At 41.7% G+C, this 22,236-nt stretch overlaps 1 protein-coding gene across 1 annotated transcript; it reads right to left on the bottom strand.

The window, feature by feature from the left end:
* Nucleotides 1-18,771: 18,771 nt before the first annotated feature.
* Nucleotides 18,772-20,657, bottom strand: LOC134479623 (zinc finger protein 14-like). The gene is made up of 2 exons (XM_063264385.1): nt 20,652-20,657; nt 18,772-20,205 (listed from the first exon to the last, which is right to left on the bottom strand). The coding sequence occupies exons 1-2, from the start codon at nt 20,655-20,657 to the stop codon at nt 19,342-19,344; spliced, it is 870 nt and encodes a 289-aa protein (XP_063120455.1). The 3' UTR covers nt 18,772-19,341.
* Nucleotides 20,658-22,236: the final 1,579 nt, after the last annotated feature.

The following is a 22,236-nucleotide window of genomic DNA, read 5'->3' as shown; positions in this document are numbered from 1 at the left end:
GAACAGATAAAGGTTAATAATTGGGCTGGCGAGATGGCTCAGTTGGTGTTCACTGTACAAGCATGAGGACCTGAGTTACATCACTAGCATCTCCATAAATTCTGAGCGTAGCTGTACTTATTGTGATAAGATTTCCGCAACTCTGACTCAACCCTCAGATGGCTCCAGGAAAGGGTGCTAGGCCCCAAGGGAGAGTTTCATGCTCCCAGCCCCAGGACTGTTTCCCAGAAACGTCTCTGACAGAACACTTCTCAGTAAGAGTAAAATGCAAATGTAAATGTAAATGTAAAATGTACTGGCTGCAGGCCACCTGCGCCCTCTGGGGAACGAAGGTACCCTCCCAGGATGATTGCTATTAACGTAATGTGCACTCTAAAAAGTGTACAAAAGGTGCTTGTAAATTAGAATCTGGATGGCCTCCAGTCTCTTGCATGAGAGACTGCTGAAAGTGGATCCGGAGTACTGGAAAAATAAACCTCTTGCTTTTGTATCAATCTGCATCTTGCTGTCTCACTCAGGGGTGTCTCAAAGAAGTACCCCTAACCTAAGGTAAGGGTGAGGGAGAGTTCTTACATTTGGGGTTTCATTTGGGATTCGAAAAGATGCCCCAACCCGGAGTCACCACTGACTAGACTGATTGGAGGGAAAAAGAGGGAGCTCAACAACAGGCACCTACTCATAAGTGTTTGTCTCTCTGTCTTTTGCTTTAACTTTTGTTGTTTTTTGTTTGTTTGTCTGTTTGTTTGTTTGTTTGTTTGTTTGTTTGTTTGTTTTCTGAGCTGAGGACCGAACCCAGGGCCTTGCGATTGCTAGGCAAGTGCTCTGCCACTGAGCTAAATCCCCAACCCCTTTGCTTTAACTTTTGACTTGCAAGCACCCTGTCAGCTGGAAAGCCTCTGGTGGGCAACATGCCTTAATTCCTGGAAGAAGCTTCAGGCCCCCGGAGGGAGTTGAGATGACGCTGCCCCTCTTGGAAGTGTCAAGACACAGTATCCACAAAATCTGAGTCTCGTTATATAACCTGGTTACTGTGCCTGTGGAGGGGGTGAACTGTCTTTGTGTTGATTGTCTTTTTCTGTGTTCTTGAACTTGGACTGTGGTTATTTATGGACATGGGACAGACTGAATCTACCCTGCTGAATATCCTAGTGACACATTGGAAGGAAGTTAAGGAAAGAGGAGAGAACCAGTCTATGGTAATAAAAAAAAAGAGCAAATAAGTTACCCTGGGTTCCTCAGGCCTGCCTTTGGTATAGAAATACCTGTATCCCACCGCCCACCCCTCTCCCGGGACTGTTGACTTGCCTGTCATCGGGGCAGTTGAAGGGACCACATGGTCACCCTGACTAGGTACCCCATATAATAACTTGGATGAATCTAGTGGAGGACTTTCCCCATCCCCACGGAAAAAAAGCCTTTCTTTTCCCAAGACCTACCACGCAGGTTCTAGCCATCAGGAAAAATGAAACACGGGAGGAGGAATCGGGACCTGAGAAGAAGTCGATCCTCTAAGACCCTTCAACAGCGGACCTGTTGCTCCAAGAAACCTCCTTCTCCATATCTCCCTACCCTTGCCCCCACAGCCCCACCAGTGCCAGGCCCAGCTCCAAGATCCTCAGCCCATATGAAACTGGGCCCATTGTAGCCACCTTTATTGGAGGGAAGAGTGGGAGGAGATCCCCAACTTCCCGGTTCCACCATGGGGACCCAGAGTCAGAGACCCACCTCCCCTGATACCATGGTGGCTCTGCTGCTGAGAGCATATGGGCCTCTAGATGATGAGGGCAATCAGGCTATGCAATACTGGCCATTCTCATCTGCTGGCCTATATGATTAGAAGTCTCAGCATCTCCCTTTCTCAGATAATCCCAAGAGTTTGATTAATCTGTTCGAAACTATCCTGTTTACCCATCAACCCATCAGGGATGACATACAACAGCTTATGAGGGTCATCTTTACCACTGAGGAGAGAGAAAAGATCCTCAAGGAGGCCAAAAAATGTACCCTTGAACATGGGGGCTCCCTACAAAAACCCAGCAGTGATTGACGAAAGATTCCCTTTAACCCAACCTGATTGGAATTTTGATTCAGCCGAAGGAAAGGAGCACTTTAAGGTCTACACCAGGCTCTGTTGACAGGTCTCAAGGCAGCCCAGGGGCTCATAAATTTTACCAAGTTATGTGAGGTTAGACAGGTATCAGATGAGTTGCCTGCTGCCTTTCTAGAGTGGCTCATAGAGGCATTCCGCCAACATACAGCCTATGACCCCATCAGTGAGGAGCACAAAGCTATGTGATTATGGCTTTTATAGACCAGGCTAGTAGAGCTATCAGGAAAAAGCTTCAGAGGCTAGAGGGACTACAAGATAAGTCATTGAGAGATTTAGTGCAGATTGCTGAAAAAGTCTACCATAACAGGGAGACAGAGGAGGAGAAGGAACAGAGAAAGAGAAAGGAAGAAGATGAAAGGGAGATGAAAAAAGTAAACCAACAGAGAAGGAATTTACAGAGAATCTTAGCTACAGTAGTTAGGGAAAGCATAGAAGAGAGACTCCAAACAAAGAGAGACAGAAAACCCCTTGCAAAGGACCAGTGCACATGGGGAAATTTTCCTGAACATAACATCAATGGCTCATGCTCTAAGATCAAGAATCGACAAATGGAACCTCATAAAACTGCAAAGCTTCTGTAAGGCAAAAGACACGATGGTCATTAGGACAAAACAGCAACCAACAGATTGGGAAAATATCTTTCCCAATCCTACATCTGATAGAGGGCTAATATCCAAAATATACAAAGATCTCAAGAAGTTAGACTTCAGAGAGCCAAATAACCCTATTAAAAATGGGGTACAAAGCCAAAAAATCATTCTCAGCTGAGGATTATCAAATGGCCAAAAAGCACCTAAAGAAATGTTCAACATCCTTAATCATCAGGGAAATGCAAATCAAAACAACCCTGAGATTCCACCTCACACCAGTGAGAATGGCTAAGATCAAAAACTCAGGTGACAGCAGATGCTGGCGAGGATGTGGAGAAAGAGGAACACTCCTCCATTGTTGGTGGGGTTGCAGACTGGTACAACCATTCTGGAAATCAGTCTGGAGGTTCCTCAGAAAATTGGACATTTCACTACCTGAGGATCCAGCTATACCTCTCTCGGGCATATACCCAAAAGATGCCCCAACATATAAAAGAGACACGTGCTCCACTAAGTTCATAGCAGCCTTATTTATAATAGCCAGAAGCTGGAAAGAACCCAGATGCCCTTCAACAGGGGAATGAATTCAAAAAATGTGGTACATCTACACAATGGAGTACTACTCAGATATCAAAAACAATGACTTCATGAAATTCATAGGCAAATGGAATGAACTAGAAAATATCCTGAGTAAGGTAACTCAATCACAGAAAAACACAGTCTGTATATACTCATTGATAGGTGAATATTAGCCAAAAATATCAAATTACCCAAGATGCAATTCACAGACCACAGAAAGCTCAAGAAGGATGACCAAAATGTGGATGCTCCCACTCCTTCTTGAAAGGGGAAAAAAATCCATAGTAGGGGATATGGAAGCAAAGTTTAGAGCAACGACTCAAGGAATGGCCATTCAGAGCCTGTATCACATGTGGCCCATATATACAGCCACCAAAACTAGATAAGATTGATGAAGCTAAAAAATGCAGGCTGAAAGGGACTGGATATAGATTTCTCCTGAGAGACACATCCAGCGCATGTCCAATACAGAAGTCAATGCTAGCAGCAAACCACTGAACTGAGAATGGGGAATTAGCAGAAGTATTAAAAACGGTGAATGAGCTTGCAACCCCATAAGAACAACAATGCCAACCAACCAGAGCTTCCAGGGACTAAACCACTACTGAAAGACTATACGTGGACTGACCCAGGGCTCCAACCTCATAGGTAGCAATGAATAGCCTAGTAAGAGCACCAGTGGAAGGGGAAGCCCTGGGTCCTGCCAAGGTTGGACCCCCAGTGCAGGGGAATGTGGGGGGGGTGTGGAATAAGGAGAATGTATAGGGGGAATACCCATATGGGGGAGAGGGAGGGGAGAGAATGGGGGCTTATGGACAGGAAACTGGGAAGGGGAATAATGTTTGAAATGTAAGTAAAGAAATACATCTAATAAAAAATTAGAAAGAAAACAAAATTGGGCTTTTGGTTGACATGAGATGAGCTGGCAGAGGCAATAGCAATTCCATTTTTTTTTAGAATTTTTCCAGTGAAAGCTGCACCATCTGGAGATCTATGGAGTGCAAACACAGTTCTTTTAAGAATTTTTCATCTCTCCTTTAGAATTTTTTCTAGTACGATATCTGACCTTCAGAAATCCCTTAGAGAGCTGTCACAGTTCTTTTAGAATGTTTCCTAGTGGCTATCTGGAGAAGGCTCTTTGAAGAGCAAACACAGATCTTTTAGATTTTTCCTTTTTTTTTTTTTTTTTTTGGCCTTCTGATTTTGATTGGAAAAATTCAAGAATTACTTTTAGAATTTTTCTAACGGGATTTCTGCATTGAGTCAGAAGATGCAAGAATTTTTTTATAGTCGCTTTTCTGACTTTAGTCAGAAAACCCATGTGCTATCCGGAGAGCTTTGAGAATTTTTACTAGCAGAGAGAGCTGTACTGAGCAGAAAGCTAGCTGTCTCAACCAGAGTTTAGAATAGGAAAAAAAAAAATAACAGAGAGGTGGGGGTGGAGAGAGAGGAGTGGAGGACTCTGAAAAGCCGAAAGCTCTCAGAGCAGACTGTTAAGTCAAGAGCTATCTACAGAGAGCTGTCTAGGGAACCATCTTGAGTAGAACATAGCCATCAACTTGGACTCATGCCCCTTCTCTCAGGACCCTTCTCCAAGCTGAGGCCAGTCCTTGGCACACCTGCTACAGAGATTCCTCACTGGACAGCTCATTCAACCTGGAAACAGCATTTTTAGGCTAATAATACCAGATGAGGTCTATCCTCCACCTCAACCGAATAAAACAAGCTGCCCTCATCCTTAAACAAATATAACTGGAACACCAGGTTTCAAACAATTGCCTTTCCTAACAACAGTTTTCCTCCTGGAGTAACCCTGAACCAGCCACTTGGAAACATATAGAATAAAAATGCAATTTAAATTTTTAATGATATATTGTTATTTTATGTGCATTGCCATTTAGCCCGGGTGTTATGTCTGTGAGAGTGTCAAACTCCTGGAACTGGAGTTGCTCGCAACTGTGAGCTACTGTCTGGGTGCTGAAAATTGAAACTGGGTCCTCTAGAAAGCAGGGAGTACTCTGAGTTGCTGAGCCATCTGTCTAGTACCATAATCTAAAATTTTTTAAAGCACGGGTTTGCACAGCAAAAGCTTTGTTGCAAACGGATGCTTGTTCCAGGATGTTCTTTTGGCGCGTGTTCCAGCATTTCTAAACGCATTGCTCTCTGTCGACTCACAGATGAAATTTGAAGAACAATAAAGCCATGCTAGAGAAGAGTTGAATTTACATAATTTAACTGAGGTTAGGATGACCATCAACTTATGAAGTACCAATTTATGATTTTTCAATGCTTAAGTGATGGGAAAGAATGAATGCTTGGGAGAAATTCTCTTTTATTGTATACAGTACCAGTGACCTCAACTGCCAAGCATCTATTCAGAAATGTAGAAACTGATTTCAAACCACGTGTTGGAGCACACGTGTACAGTCGCAGCTATCAGGAAGCCAAAGCAGGAAGATCAGGAATACATGGCCAACCTGGACTGCAATCAGGCCTCTGCTAAGGAAAAAACCAAAATCGTTATAGTTTAATATAACCTATGAATTAAGAGATACTTAGTGCACAGCATAAAGCTAGTATATTGTACCTGATATAACCTCAGTGTAAGTAATCTGATGCACATAGAAAACCATTCAGATTTCAATATGATATTTGCACTTATACCCTTACAAGTCAGTACCCCTTCTGCTCCAATTTCAGATAACAGGTCCTGAGTCACCAGACCAGAGGTGCTGGGGCTGGCAGATTGTTCAAGTGGACCTCTACAGAAGCCTCACCCTAGTTGTTACTGGGATCCTATGAGTGCTACTGAGTGTAACTAACCCTGTGTCTATGACCTCGCACAGGTCATGGAGTGCTGAAGAGAACAAGGGGGCCACCCATAAACAGGAAATAGTAGGTGTTCAGGTTGGATGTCAGCGATGGGAGGTACCAAAGATTATCATTTTGAGCTTCCTTGACAACCCACCTGCCCAGGGCTGCAGAGTCCTGGGTCCCTCTGTGTCTTAGATATGATTTTATTGTTGTGAAGAGACACCATGACGATTTATAAAACAAAACATTTAATTGGAGCAGGCTTTCAGTTCATAGGTTTTGTTTATTAAAATCATGGGAAGCATGGCACTGTGCAAGAAGACATGGTGCTGGAGAGGAGCTGAGAGTTCTTTATCTCAATCCACAGACAGCAGGAAGAGAGAATGGCACTGGTCTGGCTTGAAACCCCAGTGGCATACTTCCCTCAACAAGGCCACACCTCTCAATAGAGTCATTCCCTATGAGCCTATTGGTACCATCTTTATTCAAACTACCACAAGATAGGACCACTAATCCATTTTCTCCTCCATTCACACTATTTCCACCCACATGGCTCAAAGTAAAATCTCTCAGCAAATTTGTGCCAGAATCACTACCCTAATCCACAACTGTCTCATTTACACACACACACACACACACACACACACACACACACACAGAGAGAGAGACAGACAGACAGACAGACAGACAGACAGACAGACAGACAGACAGACATAGGGATGGAGGGAGGAATGGAGGGATGGAGAGAGGGAGAGAGAGAGAGAGAGAGAGAGACATAGGGATGGAGGGAGGAATGGAGGGACAGAGGGAGGGAGAGAGAGAAATATACACATAATTAAAAATATTTTTTAGAGGTAGAAAAAAGTCTTTGGCTTTGCTATTCCTCACTGTATGTGCTATCAGTCTTTGTTTTCGTATGTATGTATGTATGTATGTATGTATGTATGTATGTATGTATGTATGTATGTTTGTATGTATGTAGACCCTTTTCTCTATCTGTTTATTTATTTTGAGTTTTGAGACAAAGTTCCTCTGTGTGAGAGAGCCCTGGCTGTGTTTTTTTTTTTTTTGGTTCTTTTTTTCGGAGCTGGGGACCGAACCCAGGGCCTTGCGCTTCCTAGGTAAGCGCTCTACCACTGAGCTAAATCCCCAGCCCCGTGTTTTTTTTATATATGTATGTATGTATGTATGTATGTATGTATGTATGTATGTATGTCCTTTTTCTATCTATCTATCTATCTCTTTGTCTATCTATCTATTTATCTATTTATTTATTTTGGATTTTTGAGATAAATTTCCTCTGTATAACAGAACCCTGGCTGTCCTGGAACTTGCTTTGTAGACTAGGCTGGCCTAAATTCACAGAAATCTGCCAGCCTCTGCCTCCCAAGTGCTGGTGTAAAAGGCATGTGCTGCCACACTGCCTATGCTTTCTTTGTTTTTTGTTAATTTACTAATGACTTTTTTTTCCATGAGCACATTATACAAAGGTTAATTTATATGTATCCAGTGGAGGACTAAACTAGGGATGAATGTCTTTTCTACCACCCTGAAGCATCTTCCTTATATTTATTGGTGTACATTTCTCTGTCCATTTGTGACCCTTGTGTTTATTTCCTCTAAAAGAGTTATTGTTTACTCATGTGTATGCACGTGTGTATGTGCGTGTAGGTGCAGGTGCCTTTGTAGGCCAGAAGAGGGCGCCAGCTCCCCTGGTGCTGGAGTTACAGGAGCTGTAAGCATGGATGCTAGAACCAAACTGGTTTTCTGCAAGAACAGCAACACTCTTCCAGCTGAACCATCTGGGGCTGGAGAGTTGGCTCAGAGGCTAAGAGTGTTTGTAACTTTTGCAGAGGTCCTAGGTTCAGTTTCTAGCACCCACATGGTGTCTCCTACCAGTCAAACTCCAATCCCAGTAGATCCTCTTCTAACCTCAGTGAGCACAAGGTATGCATGTGATACATATGTACACACACAGGCAGGCAAAATACTAATACACATTTAAAAACTATCTTTCCACCCCCCATTTTCTTTTTCTTATGAGAAAACTCTATTCTCACACCGTAAGATATGTTTGGCTGTGACTTTTTAAAGCGCTCATGTTTTGTGTTTCATCTTTTAATGTATAGCCTGATTACTATACATTACATGGAAAACAGTGGCATGTGCACATTTCTAGGTAAATACTAGTTTGTCTATGAGCCATGTGTTAAGATAGATTGTGATTCCTACCACTGTTAAATACCTCCTCTGTTGTGAATGAATTTCTTGTTTACATAGGGATATACTGTTTTCCTTTCCTGTGGCTTCCTGTTGGTATTAGTCTACCTGTCTTATTCGGTTGTTCTTTTTCAGCTATCTGTCAATACTATAAGAGTGTGTGAGGGTGTGTCTCTGTGTGTCCCATTGCATACAATACATGGAGTCCACTGATCAAAGATTGTCATTCAAATGCCTGCCAATTACTTTTCCACCTCATTGTCTTGAGACAAGGTCTCTTCACTAATCCTCAAGTTCTACTGTCTGTCGAGCAAGCCCGTTATCCACCTATATCTACACCTCCCCCATCCTAGACATTACAAACATCTACAGTAATACTCAGCTTCTTCATGGGTGCTGCAGGAGTCTGCCCTCAAGTCCTCAGGCTTGCATAGCAAGCATGTTACCCACTGACCTATCTCCCTTGCCCAAGGATAATGTCTTTTTTTTGTAATTTTTTTCCTTTTTCTCCATTTTTATTAAATTGGGTATTTCTTATTTACTTACCAATTGTTATTCCCTTTCCTGGTTTCCAGGCCAACATCCCCCAACCCCTCCCTCTCCCCTTCTATATGGGTGTTCTCCTCCCCATCCTTCCCCCATTACTGCCCTCCCCCCAAGAATCACATTCACTGGGGGTTCAGTCTTGGCAGGACCAAGGGCTTCCCCTTCCACTAGTGCCCTTACTAGGCTATTCATTGCTACCTATGAGGTTGGAGCCCAGGGTCAGTCCATGTATAGTCTTTGGGTAGTGGCTTAGTCCCTGGAAGCTCTGGTTGCTTGGCATTGTTGTTCATATGGTGTCTCAAGCCCCTTCAAACTCTTCCAGTCCTTTCTCTGATTCCTTCAACAGGGGTCCCGTTCTCAGTTCAGTGGTTTGTTGCTGGCATTCGCCTCTGTATTTGCTGTATTCTGGCTGTGTCTCTCAGGAGCGATCTACATCTGCTTCCTGTTGGCCTGCACTTCTTTGCTTCACCATCTTATCTAGTTTGGTGGCTGTATATGTATGGGCCACATGTGGGGCAGGCTCTGAATGGGTGTTCCTTCAGTGTCTGTTCTAAACTTTGCCTCCCTAACCCCTCCCACGTGTATTCTTGATCCCCTTTTAAAGAAGGAGTGAAGCATTCACATTTTGGTCATCCTTCTTGAGTTTCATGCACATTTGAGTTTCTGTACATTTAAGGTAATTCGAGCATTTGGGCTAATATCCACTTACCAATGCGTGCATACCATGTGTGTTTTTCTGTGATTGGGTTACCTCACTCCGGATGATATTTTCCAGTTCCATCCATTTGCCTATGAATTTCATAAAGTCATTGTTTTTGATAGCTGAGTAGTATTCCATTGTGTAGATGTACCACATTTTCTGTATCCATTCCTCTGTTGAAGGGCATCTGGGTTCTTTCCAGCTTCTGGCTATTGTAAATAAGGTTGTTATGAACATAGTGGAGCACGTGTCTTTGTTATATGTTGGGGCATCTTTTGGGTATATGCCCAAGAGAGGAATAGCTGGATCCTCAGGTAGTTCAATGTCCAATTTTATGAGGAACCTCCAGACTGATTTCCAGAATCAGTCTGCACTCCCACCAAAAATGGAGGAGTGTTCCCCTTTCTGCACATCCTCACCACCATCTGCTGGCACCAGAGTTTTTGATCTTAGCCATTTTCACTGGTGTGAGGTGGAATCCCAGGGTTGTTTTTATTTGCATTTCCCTTATGACTAAAGATGTTGAACATTTCTTTAGGTGTTTCTCAGCCATTTGGCATTCCTCAGCTGTGAATTCTTTGTGTGGCTGTGAGCCCCATTTTTAATAGGGTTATTTGTCTCCCTAAGGTCTAACTTCTTGAGTTCTTTGTATATTTTGGATATAAGCCCTCTATCTGGTGTAGGATTGGTAAAGATCTTTTCCCAATCTGTTGGTTGCCGTTTTGTCCTAACAACAGTGTCCTTTGCCATACAGAAGCTTTGCAGTTTTATGAGATCCCATTTGTCGATTCTTGATCTTAGAGCATAAACCATTGGTGTTCTGTTCAGGAAATTTTCTCCAGTGCCCATGTGTTTGAGATTCTTCCCCACCTTTTCTTCTATTAGTTTGAGTGTATCTGGTTTGATGTGGAGGTCCTTGATCCACTTGGACTTAAGCTTTGTACAGGGTGATAAGCATGGATCAATCTGCATTCTTCTACATGCTGACTTCCAGTTGAACTAGCACCATTTGCTGAAAATGCTATCTTTTTTCCATTGGATGATTTTGGCTCCTTTGTCAAAAATCAAGTGACCATAGGTGTGTGGGTTCATTTCTGGGTCTGAAGACCCAGAAATGTCTTAACCAGAAGATTTGCAATTTCTTTATTATAATAGACAATCTAATAGTTTTTTTCCAAATACAGTAAATATTTTCGACATTTATTATACATAATAGATTTGATAAAGTTTTCATGTTTTATATTAGTATATACTAGTAATACCAATAATAGGTTTCATAATGATGTGTATACCCTATTCAGTCCCACAGTCTTCTTTCCTGGTTTCTCTCATTGTAACGTTCACCTTCCTCTTCTATTTTTATATTTTTTTAATGTGGAGTCTGCAAATGGTACAAATGAGGTAGAAAGCTGTTTGAGGCTCACTTATTTCACTTCATATAATAGACTTTAATTCATTTTTAACATTTCATCTTGATGTCCAAATAATATTACATTTTATATATATTTCCTTTATTCATTCTTTCCTTTTTTATTAGCGATTGAACCCAACTCTCTATATGTGAATAAGTGCTTTACCCAGCTGCATGCTGAAACCCAAAGATGTGTTTTGTTAGACCAGCCAGATGTGTTTTTTCTCATCCCACTCCCCTACTTGACTTTCAAGACAGGATCTCTCTGTGTAGTGCTGGCTGTTCTAGAACTCACTCTGGGTTGGGGATTTAGCTCAGTGGTAGAGTGCTTGCCTAGCAAGCGCAAGGCCCTGGGTTCGGTCCCCAGCTCTGAAAAAAAATTTAAAAAAAAAAAAACAGAACTCACTCTGTAGAGCAGGCTGGCCTTGAACTCACAGAAATCTGCCTACCTCTGCCTCCTGAGTGATGGCATCTAAGGCATGCACCATCACCTCCCAGCCAGCAAAGGTATTTTTGGAGAATGATAGAATTATATAAATATATGAAGGGAGCTGTGTTAGAGAGTTCAATGTCAACTTGATACAAGGTATCATCATCCGAGAGAAGGGAATCTCAATTAAGAAAATGCTTCCATAAGACTGACTTGTAGGCAGGCTCATTCAGCATTTTCTTAATTATTAATTGATAAGGAAGGTCCAGCCTATTATGGGTGATGCCATCACTGGGCTTATGGTCCTGGGTTCTGTAAGAAAATAAGCTGAGCAAGCCAGTAAGAAGCACTCCTCCATAGTCTCTGCATCAGCTCCATCCTCCAGGAATCAGCCCTGCTTGAGTTCCTGTCCTGACTTCCTTCAATGATGTCCAAGAGTAATATGAAAGTATAGGCTAAACAAACCCTACAAACTCTTCCCCAACTTCCTTTTTGGTCATGATGTTTCACTGCAGTGATAGTAACCCTAGAACAGAGACAATATATTGGGAAAACAGACTTCTTTTTTCCTCCTCCTCCTCCTCCTGTTCCTCCTCCTCCTGTCCTTCCTCCTCCTCATCATCTTCTTCTGGTTTTTTGGAGACAGGGTTCCTCTGGCTGTCCTGAGGATAGACAGTGTAGCACTGGTTATCTTGGAACTCTCTCTGTAGACAAGACTGGCTCCAAACTAAAAGATCCTCCTGTTTTTATCTCCTGAGTGCTGAGATTAAAGATGTGTACCACCACTGCCCAGCCATTGAGCTCTTTCTTCTAATTTGGAATTTGACATTTTAAAACCTTTAATGCTTTCCTATTAGCCTACAAATGATCTTTCATATCTTTTAAATGTGTAAGGTAAGCTTTGCTAAAACACTTGACGTAAAGGCTTCCAAAAGTTGCCTCTTTATACAGTCTCACATGATACGCTTGCTATTTCACATATCAATTGTCTCAAGAGAAGTTAAATATTATCTGAATTAATCATCCAGAGTTCATTTGGGGTTTGATCAGGTAGGCTTCCTCTGGTGAACATGTCAGAAATTTTAAAATATTCAGAGAAATTATGAGTTAAATAAAAGTATATTATTGTGATTACTGTGCTTCCTCTTCATGCATGGCTATATTGTCTGTCCCAATAATAATCCCCACATACTGATAAAGATTAACATTTTCTAATATTTAATTTATGCATATGCATGTGCCTGTTTCTGTACATACTATGTGCATACAGGTGCTCGAAAGGCCAGAAAAGAATATCAGATACCCTGGATCTAGAATTGCTGTTGACTCTGGGCCACCTAATGTAAGTTCTGAGAATTAAACTCGGGTCTTCTTTAAGAACAGGAAGTTTTCTCAACGTTTGAGCCACCTCTCTAGTCTCCTGAAATTAATTCCTAAGAATTTATAATCACAGATGTGTCAGGACAGCTGCTATCAATGCTATTCTGTGTCCTAAATTGTAACAATATGTCTGTTAAAAAACTCAATAAATCCACTTTATATTGGGGTGACTCTGCAGACTAATGTGTGGTTCCATTTTTTTGTTTCTTCTCAGATAATTGAAGCTTAGTGTAAGAATTTTGGCAGGGTTCAGTGGGGTTACCAGTAAGGACGGAAAGTGTGTAGTTGGCAAGTCATAAAGTGAAGACCTTGAGAACGCAACATGATGTTAACTTCTTCTTAATTGATAATAGGTCACCAAGGCTGATCTAACTCCTTCCGGAAATATGCTTTAGGAACATGCAACATATTTCAAATGTGAACTATGTTGAGTATGTGGCTGCAAACCTCAGACTGAGAGAGTGGGCACTGCTAAATCCTTCCCAAGAGAAGCTCCATAGTGATGTGGTACAGAAAAACTTCAGTAACGTGGCTGCTCTTGGTAAGAATGAGATCTTCACGGGGTGGAACTAATGATGAAACTAGTATTTATTCTCCTTCAGTATACTTTTAGGATGTTTAAAGTAAAAAATACCTGTTCATGTTATGAGATGACATGTTACGTCATGAGGGACTTATTACATTTTCCCCCAAGATTTCTATAATTTTGGAGAATAAACTGAACAGATTCCAGTTATTCCTCACAAAAACAACTATTTATTGGTTATTGTATTTGTTTATATTTCAAATGTTATCTCCCTTCCCAGTTTCCCCTCCACCAACCCCCTACCCCATCTCCCCACCCCCTGCTTATATGAAGGTGCTCCCCACCCACCCACCCATTCCTGATTCACTACCCTAGCATTCGCCCACATTGGGGCATCAAGACTACACAGGACCAGGGGCCTCTCCCCCGACTAATGTCCAACAAAGCCATCCTCTACTACATACGCAGCTGGAGCCATGGGTATTCTTTAGTTGATGGTCTAGTCCCTGGGAGCTTTGGGGTGGGGGTGGGGTCTGGTTGGTTGATATAGTTGTTCTTCTTATGGGGTTGCAAAACCCTTCAGCACCTTCAGTCTGTGCCTCAACTCCTCCATTGGTGTCCCCGTGCTCAGTCTGATGGTTGGCTTCAAGCAGAGCCTCTCAAGGGACCACTATACCAGGCTCCTGTCAGCAACTGTTCCTTGGCATCAGTAATAGTGACCGGGTTTGGTGTCTGCAGATGGGATATATCCCTAGGTAGGGCAATCTTTAGATGGCCTTTCCTTCAGTCTCTACTCCACTCTTTGTCCCTGTGTTTCCTTTAGTCAGGAGATGGGTGGGTGGCTCCATCCTTCAACCATGGGCCTTGTCTAGCCCCTGGATATGGTCTATACAGATTCTCTCCCTACTAATGTTCAGCTAATGTCATCCCCATTGGGTCCCTGGAGTCTCTTGCTCTCCTGGCATCTGGGACTTTCTAGTGACTACCTCCAGTTCCCCATCTTCGCTGTTACACACCTCCATTCAACTTCCTGACCCTCTGTAACTCTCCCCTTCTCCCATATCTGATCCTGACATCCTTTTTCCCTTGACCTCCTCTCTCCCTCCCAGGTCCTTCCCTCCCTCTACCTGCTGTGATTATTTTGTTCCTCCTAAGTAGGACTGAAGCATCCACATTTTGGTCTTCCTTCTTCTTGAGTTTCATATTGTCTGGGAGTTGTATCCTGGATATTTCAAGCTTTTTGCCTAAAATCCACTTATTAGTGAGTACATACCATGTGTGTTCTTTTGTGAATGGGTTACCTCACTCAGGATGATATTTTTCTAGTTCCATCCATTTGCCTAAGAATTTCAAGTAGTCATTGTTTTTAATAGCTGAGTAGTACTTCATTGTGTAAATGTACCACATTTTCTTTATCCTTTCCTCTATTGAGGGACATCTGGGTCCTTTCCAGGTTCTGACTATTATAAATAAGGCTGCTATGAACATAGTGGAGCAAGTGTCCTTGTCATATGTTGGAGCATCTGTTGAGTATTTGCCCAGAAGAGGTATACTGGATCCTAAGTTAGTACTATGTCCAATTTTCTGAAGAATCTCCAAACTGATTTCCAGAGATATTGCAATCCCACCGAAAATGGAGGAGTGATCCTCTTTCTCCACATCCTTGCCAACATCTACTGTCACCTAAGTTTTTGATCTTAGCCATTCTGACTGGTATGAGGTGGAATCTCAGGTTTGTTTTGATTTGCATTTCCCTGATGACTAAAGATGTTGAACATTTCTTTAGGTGCTTCTCTGATGCTTGAGATTCCTTAGTTGAGAACTCTCTGTTTAGCTCTGTACCCTGTTTTTAATAGGGTTGTTTCTCTGAAGTCTAACTTCTCGAGTTCTTTGTACATATTGGATAATAGCCCTCTATTAGGTGTAAGGTTGGTAAAGATCTTTTCTCAATCTGTTGGTTACTGTTTTATCTTATTGACAGTGAGTGTCCTTTCCCTCACAGAAGGTTTTCAATTTTAAGAGCTACCATTTGTCAATTCTTGATCGTAGAGCATATGCCATTGGTGTTCTCTTCAGGAAATTTCCCCCTGTGCCAATGTGTTTGAGGCTCTTTCCCACTTTCTCTTCTATTAGATTCGGTGTATCTGGTTTTATGTAGAGGTTCTTGATCCACTTGGACATGAGCTTTGTACAAGAAGGTAATAATGAATTGATTTGCATTCTTCTGCATACTGACCTCCAGTTGGAACAGCACCATTTGTTAAATATGCTATCCTTTTCCCACTGGATGGTTTTGGCTTCTTTGTCAAAGATTAGGTGTGCAGGTTTAATTATGGATCTTCATTTCTATTCCATTGATCTACCAGCCTGTCTTTGTACCAATACCATGCTTTTTTTTAATATCACTATTGCTCTGTAGTACAGCTTGAGGTCAGGGATGGTGAACTTCTCCCAGAAATTCTCCTACTCTTGAGAATAGTTTTCACTCTCCTGGGTTTTTTGTTATTCCAAATGAATTTGAAAATTACTCTTCTAATCTCTGTGAAGAATTGAGTTGGAATTTTGATGGGAATTGCATTAATAAAAGCATGTGCTTTTAAATTTTCAAAATTACTTTTATTTCTTGTGTATATATGTATGTATTCTGGTGCTATGACATTAGCAGAAGACAACTTTCAGGAATTGGTTCTTCCTTTCATCACAGGACTCAGTTCACCAACAAGTGCCTTTACCCACTAAGCCACCTCATCAGTCTTAAGATGCTTTCATTTTTAGGGGCTAGAGAGATGACTCAATGCTTAACAGTATTTGTTTCTTTTCCGAAGAGCCAGAGCTCAATTCCTAGCACCCACATAGTGACTTAAAACCATCTGTGACCAGTTGCAGAAGATCCGATGCACACTTTTGGCCTCCACAGGTATTGTATGCATATGGTGCACAAATATACACATAGCAAAACTCCCATACACATAATATTTGAGTTGTTTTAGAAGAGAAACAATAAATAAATGGGAGTGATAAACACATTTATAATTCTCAGAACATTTCCATCGGGTTTTACAATTTCTAGAGAATTCTGTGCAAATTATATCACATTTTTAAAACTGCTTATTTCTAGAAGTGGACTGCATGAAGAAACCTCACAGGATTTTGAAGGTACTTATTATAACCGAGTTGTCTTTTCCCATTCCCAAAAGACTTTGATCCAGTGTGTATTCAAACGTATGGTCCAGTAGAAGACTTCTGTACACTATTGTAGTCAGCAGTTCCATTCATAGTGTGGGATTAAAAAGGTTTTCTTTAATGTATTACATTTATTTATTTATTATTTTATTTATATGTGGGGGGGGGGTTGCACAGTGCAAGTGTGGAGGTCAGAGACGACCTGCAAGAGTTGGTTCTTTCCTTCTCCTGTATGGGTCCTGGGAAAGAATTCATGTCATCACTCTTGGTGGCAAAAACCTTACTCACTGACTCATCCCATCATCCCCATTCTTTTAAACTTCTGAAATGAAATAACTAGAGATGTCCCTCCACAGGTCACATGACACCATTTCCCTCATTACCCAATAGCATGTTTGCCAGAATGGACTTGTGATAACTGAAACTTCCCACACTCTATACCAAAAGACACCTTCAAGTGTGGACACTTATACATTTTTGAAAGAAATCACGGCAAGACGATATGCCACACTTGCTTGTGCCCATATGATTTTTCTCCGTGGAAGTTTAGTCAGTCAAGACTCAAAATGGATAAAAGGCTTTCTCACATAGTTTGCATCATAGAGGGAGTTTCCATCATAGACAAATCATTTCATGACAAAGGAAACTGTGAGTAGTAAGTTTGCCCATATTGATGGTATTCACAAGGCATAGAAAGTTTCTGATGCTAAAACAAAATATGGACAAAGACAACTTACAAGCATGCTCATTTTTTCTTGGTTTGAAGGAGAACAGTTCACCGTAGCAGGGAAGGCTTGAGGATAAATGCTGGTAATCTGACAGTTTTGTCCTTTCTCCAGTTTTATTCAGTCTGGGCCCCAGCTCTGAGATAGCACAATGAAATCCAAAATGGATCTTCCTTCACCAGGTAAACCTCCCTGCATATGCCTCGGAGGCTTTTCAATAAGTGATTCTCTTAGGTGATTACAGATCCAGCCAACCTGACAATAAAAATTCATAACAAGTCTACTTCTTGTCAAGCTGACACTCAGAAGCACCCTGTTTAATTATAAGGTTCTATCCCTGGCCCTAAAAGATTTGTGGCCACCTCATAAAGCAAAAATAATCCATTCTAACTTCAAAAGTTCCCAGCGTCTTAGTACCTTAAACACTTAAAGTGTCAAAGTCTCTTCTGAGATGGAAGGCAATCTTGGAACTGTGAGCCCTTAGGGAAAAGAAGTTATAAAACTTAAGATACAATGATATACAGTAAACATTTACATTCCAGGGGTTGGGGGTTTAGCTCAGTGGTAGAGCGCTTGCCTAGGAAGCGCAGGGCCCTGGGTTCGGTCCCTAGCTCCGAAAAAAAAAAAAAAAAAAAAAGAACTAAACATTTACATTCCAAATTGGGAAACTGGGAACACAGCATAGACAGATTGTGCCTAAAGCAAAGCCAAAACCTAGAAGAACAATCACCAAATCCTGAAGATCTGTGTCAGCACCTAGGGCTATTGGTGATATCATCTGAGATTCATTAGCCTTGCACACACACCCACTCCTCCGTTTCTGTTACTGGTTGTACTTCCTGACTCCTCGGCAGACCAGCTATGGTCCTGATGACTCCTAGAGTCTTCACTGCCACTCAGGGCTCATGGTCACAGCTTCCCAGCAACAATAATGAGGCCTCATTTTGGGTCATTTGAATGTGCTATACATCACCTTCCTTGTAAAGAATCAAACTGTAATGCGTATCAGCTGGGTTTAGTGGACCTTAAACAAGCCTCCACAACTAAGGACTTGCATTTTACATACATGCAAAACACTATATGAAGGATTATTTCACATTCTGCTGCTAGCTTAACATGTGGGCTGGCCCGCTTCTAGCAGAACTATAACAGCCTGTGTGTCTTGGTGGTTGAACCAGGAAAAATGCTTCACTTCAGTCTCTCTTTTCACATAACCTCCTATATTTACAATTTGGAGTTTTCAATGAGTCAGTGTGTCCTCCATATATCCTTCCTATTGTCCCAATGTAAAATTCATGGTTTATTCTTAATTATGCTAATCTTTTTAACAATGACTGTGCCCTCCACCACCATGAATTCCGTTTCTGCAACAGTAACCCTGCTTACATGGTTTTCTCCACAAACTGTACATTTTTCATCTCTGTCTCTATCTGTCTCTGTCTGTCTCTGTCTCTCTGTTTCTCTCTCTCTCTCTCTCTCTCTCTCTCTCTCTCTCTCTCTCTCTCTCTCCCCCCTTCCCCCGTCTCTCTGCAAGCCCAGGTAAGAGTGATGAGCAATGACCATGACACACTGAATTCAAATTTCCTTGGTCCAATAAAATATGTCCTTTAATTCAACCTCACACAAATTCTTAGGACGTGAGCAGAAGTCTGGTCTAGTCCCTGATAGATAACCCATTCCTTTCTGAAACCTAATAGGCAGAGTCTTTATGTTATGGATTTCTATGAGTTTCCATACTCTGACCAAATTAACATCTAAGCTGTTCACATCATTGTAGGGCTTCTCTAGCTCACAGAGTCACACTTCTTTTGTACAGGGTGAATTTGTTCATGTCTTTGCAAGGAACTGCACTGCAAGAAGGATTTCCCACATTGCTCGCATCTACACGGTTTCTCTCCCCTGTGAATCTTTTCGTGGTACCAAAGTGAACTGTGGTAAGTAAAGGCCTTGCCACATTGCTTGCATACATATGGTTTCTCTCCACTATGAACCCTCTCATGGTCCCGAAGGGAACTGTGGAGAGTAAAGGCTTTACCACACTGACTACACACAAAAGCTTTAACTGTAGTATGTGTTTGCTCATATCTCTGAACCTGATTCATAGAAGGAAAACCTTTCCCACACTGCCTACATACATTTCTCGCCATTGTGAATCCTTGCATGACGTTGAAGGGAACTGGAAAAGGTGAAGGCTTGCCCAAATGGCTTACATACGTAAGGTTTCTCTCCATTGTGAGTTCTTTCATGGTGCTGAAGAGAACTGTAAAAAATAAATACTTTTCCACATTGCTTACACACACAAGGTTTCTCTCCATTATGAATCTTTTCGTGGTACTGAAGGTAACTGTTTTTAGAGAAAGTTTTCCCACATTGTTTACACACATAAGTTTTTATTCCAGTATAAGTTTGTTCATGCCTTTGAACCTCACCAGAGCATGAAAAGAGTTTCCCACAATGCTTACATTCACAGGACTTCTCCCTACTATGAATTTGTTCATGTCTCTGTAAGGATCTGCACAACATGAAGCTTTTTCCACACAGTTTGCATGCATAAGGTTTCTCTCCAGTGTGAGTTCTTTGATGGTGATAAAGAGAATTCTGTGTTCTGAAGGCTTTACCACATGGCTTACATACATAGGGTCTCTCTCCATTATGAGTTCTTTCATGGTGATGAAAGGAATTGTAAGTAATAAAGGCTTTATATTTACCACATTGTTCACATATATAGGGCTTTTCTTCACTGTGAATCCTTTCATGGCATCTCAAGTAATTGGAATGAGTGAAGGCTTTCCCACAGTGCTTACAATCATAGGGTTTCTCTCCACTGTGGATCCTTTCATGATACTGAAGAACAATGTGAACATAAAAGGCTTTACCACATTGTTTACAATCATAAGGCTTCTGTCCGCTGTGAACTCGTTCATGTCTTTGCAGGTGTCTGTACAAGATGAAGGATTTTCCGCACTGCTTACGTTCATACGGTTTTCTCCTCTGTGAATTTTCTCATGGCATCGGAGGGACTTCAGTTTGGGTTTTCATGTGCCTCAGAAGGGGAAAACTCAAGCCGTTTCTACAGTCTTTACATTCATAGAGTGGCTTTGCATATTTCTGATACTCATAGGGTTTGTGTCCATTTTGAACCCTGATAGTCTTAAAATTCTTCTAAACTCTTACCCACCCAATCTATTTCTATTCCCATAAACAGCCTAGTGCAATCAAATACCCTGCCTTTTTAGATGATGTCTCTTTTTCAAACCTAAATCCACACCACAGCACACATATTTTCTAGATTATCAATTTTTGCCTAAAAATATGAATAGTTTAACTGATTAGTACCAAATAATATTTTTTTGAGGGAGGCAAGGGGTGAGACAGGTAAGCAGACTGGCCTGTCTACTTCAGGATGACTTTGTGACAATGCTCCTGCCTCAAATTACACGCATTTTCTAACACATAAGGTTTGGGAAACTTGTTAAGGAGACTTTCCTGCAGTTTCCGTGCTTCTAAGACTGTGATATTGACCCATCCTCTGCTGTGTGAGCCAGCACACAGTGCCTTCGTTTATTGTCAACCTGAGAACAAGCTGATCTCCAGTGACAACACTAGAGTCTAATTTTGCTTCCCTTTTTTGGTGTTTCCTAAAAGTAGAGACTTTAACTGCCTAACTCTTGACATGCCATGCCTAAAGACCTTGAGAACTACTATTTCAATATGTTCAGACAAAGTTGGGCATTACCTTAGTCAGTATTTTTTTTTTAAAGAGCAACGTGTAGGGGCTGGAGAGAGAATTCCAGTGATTAAGAATACTGTCTGCTGCCTGCCCCACATGTGGCCCATACATATACAGCCACCCAATTAGACAAGATGGATGAAGCAAAGAAGTGCAGGCTGACAGGATGGGGAGGGGAACACCCATATAGAAGGGGAGGGGGCACGTGTCAGAGGACTTTTGAGGGGAAGTCAATTCTCTCTTATCACATGGATTCCTGGGACTGAACTTGTAAGTCATCAAGCTTGTCAGTAAGCACCTTTACCCACTTAGCTATCTCACTGTCCCCACCAACTCACTCTCTATCTATCTATCTATCTATCTATCTATCTATCTATCTATCTATCTCTGTGTGTGTGTGTGAGAGAGAGAGAGAGAGAGAGAGAGAGAGAGAGAGAGAGTCAAAGAACGACTTCAGATATTCACCTTCTACCTTGTTTCCAGGTTAGCTAGCTCAACAGCTCCAGAGTATTCTGTCTTCACCGTTCACCTTTCCACAGGAACACTAGAGTTACAAGTGTACACTACCACACTTGCCTTTTCCACAAGTTCAGGGAACTCATACTTAGATCCTTACACTTACAATGGCAAGTGCCTTATGCACAGAGCCATCTCCTCCACCCTAGGCACTTAGGTTAAAAAGAGAAAATATCTATTGTTTAAAGATTTCAATAAAACTGAATCTCAGATTCAGGGTTTATAAATATTGGAGGAAGAAAGATCATAAGACAAACAGAGATTACTGCTTAACAAGTAAATCTGCCAAGCACGGTAGCCAACTCTTATAACACTAGTACTCAGGAGAACTGCCACAAAATTGAGGGTAAGTTGATCCAGAAATCAAATTAATTTCCCCTACTTCTGAGATTCTTGTTTCCAGTAATATTCTGAAGACTGAACCCTAAAATTCCATTTGAAGTCACCCAAAAAAAGAACAGAACCTCTCACCCCACCCCACGGCCAGGAAAAAGAGACATCTTGGTGGTGGTGGTGTTCTTATATCCGTCAGAGGCAGAGCAGATGGCTGTCTTTGTTCATCATAGTTTGAAGCCTGGCTTGGTGGCCAAAGCTGTCATATGCCTAGGACTCACAAAAAATAAAATAAAATCATATCCAGGCAGCAAAGCAGAAGAGGAGGAAGACAGACAAAAGTCCTGCAGACTGCCACACCACCCACATACCTGCCCTCCAGAACACCACACAGGCAAGCCACAGGAACCCGATTGTGACCATGGAACATGGATGGACGAGGT

This window comes from Rattus norvegicus, chromosome 7, assembly GCF_036323735.1.
Source record: "Rattus norvegicus strain BN/NHsdMcwi chromosome 7, GRCr8, whole genome shotgun sequence".
Taxonomy (NCBI): domain Eukaryota; kingdom Metazoa; phylum Chordata; class Mammalia; order Rodentia; family Muridae; genus Rattus; species Rattus norvegicus.
This window is presented reverse-complemented; position numbering and strand designations above follow the sequence as displayed.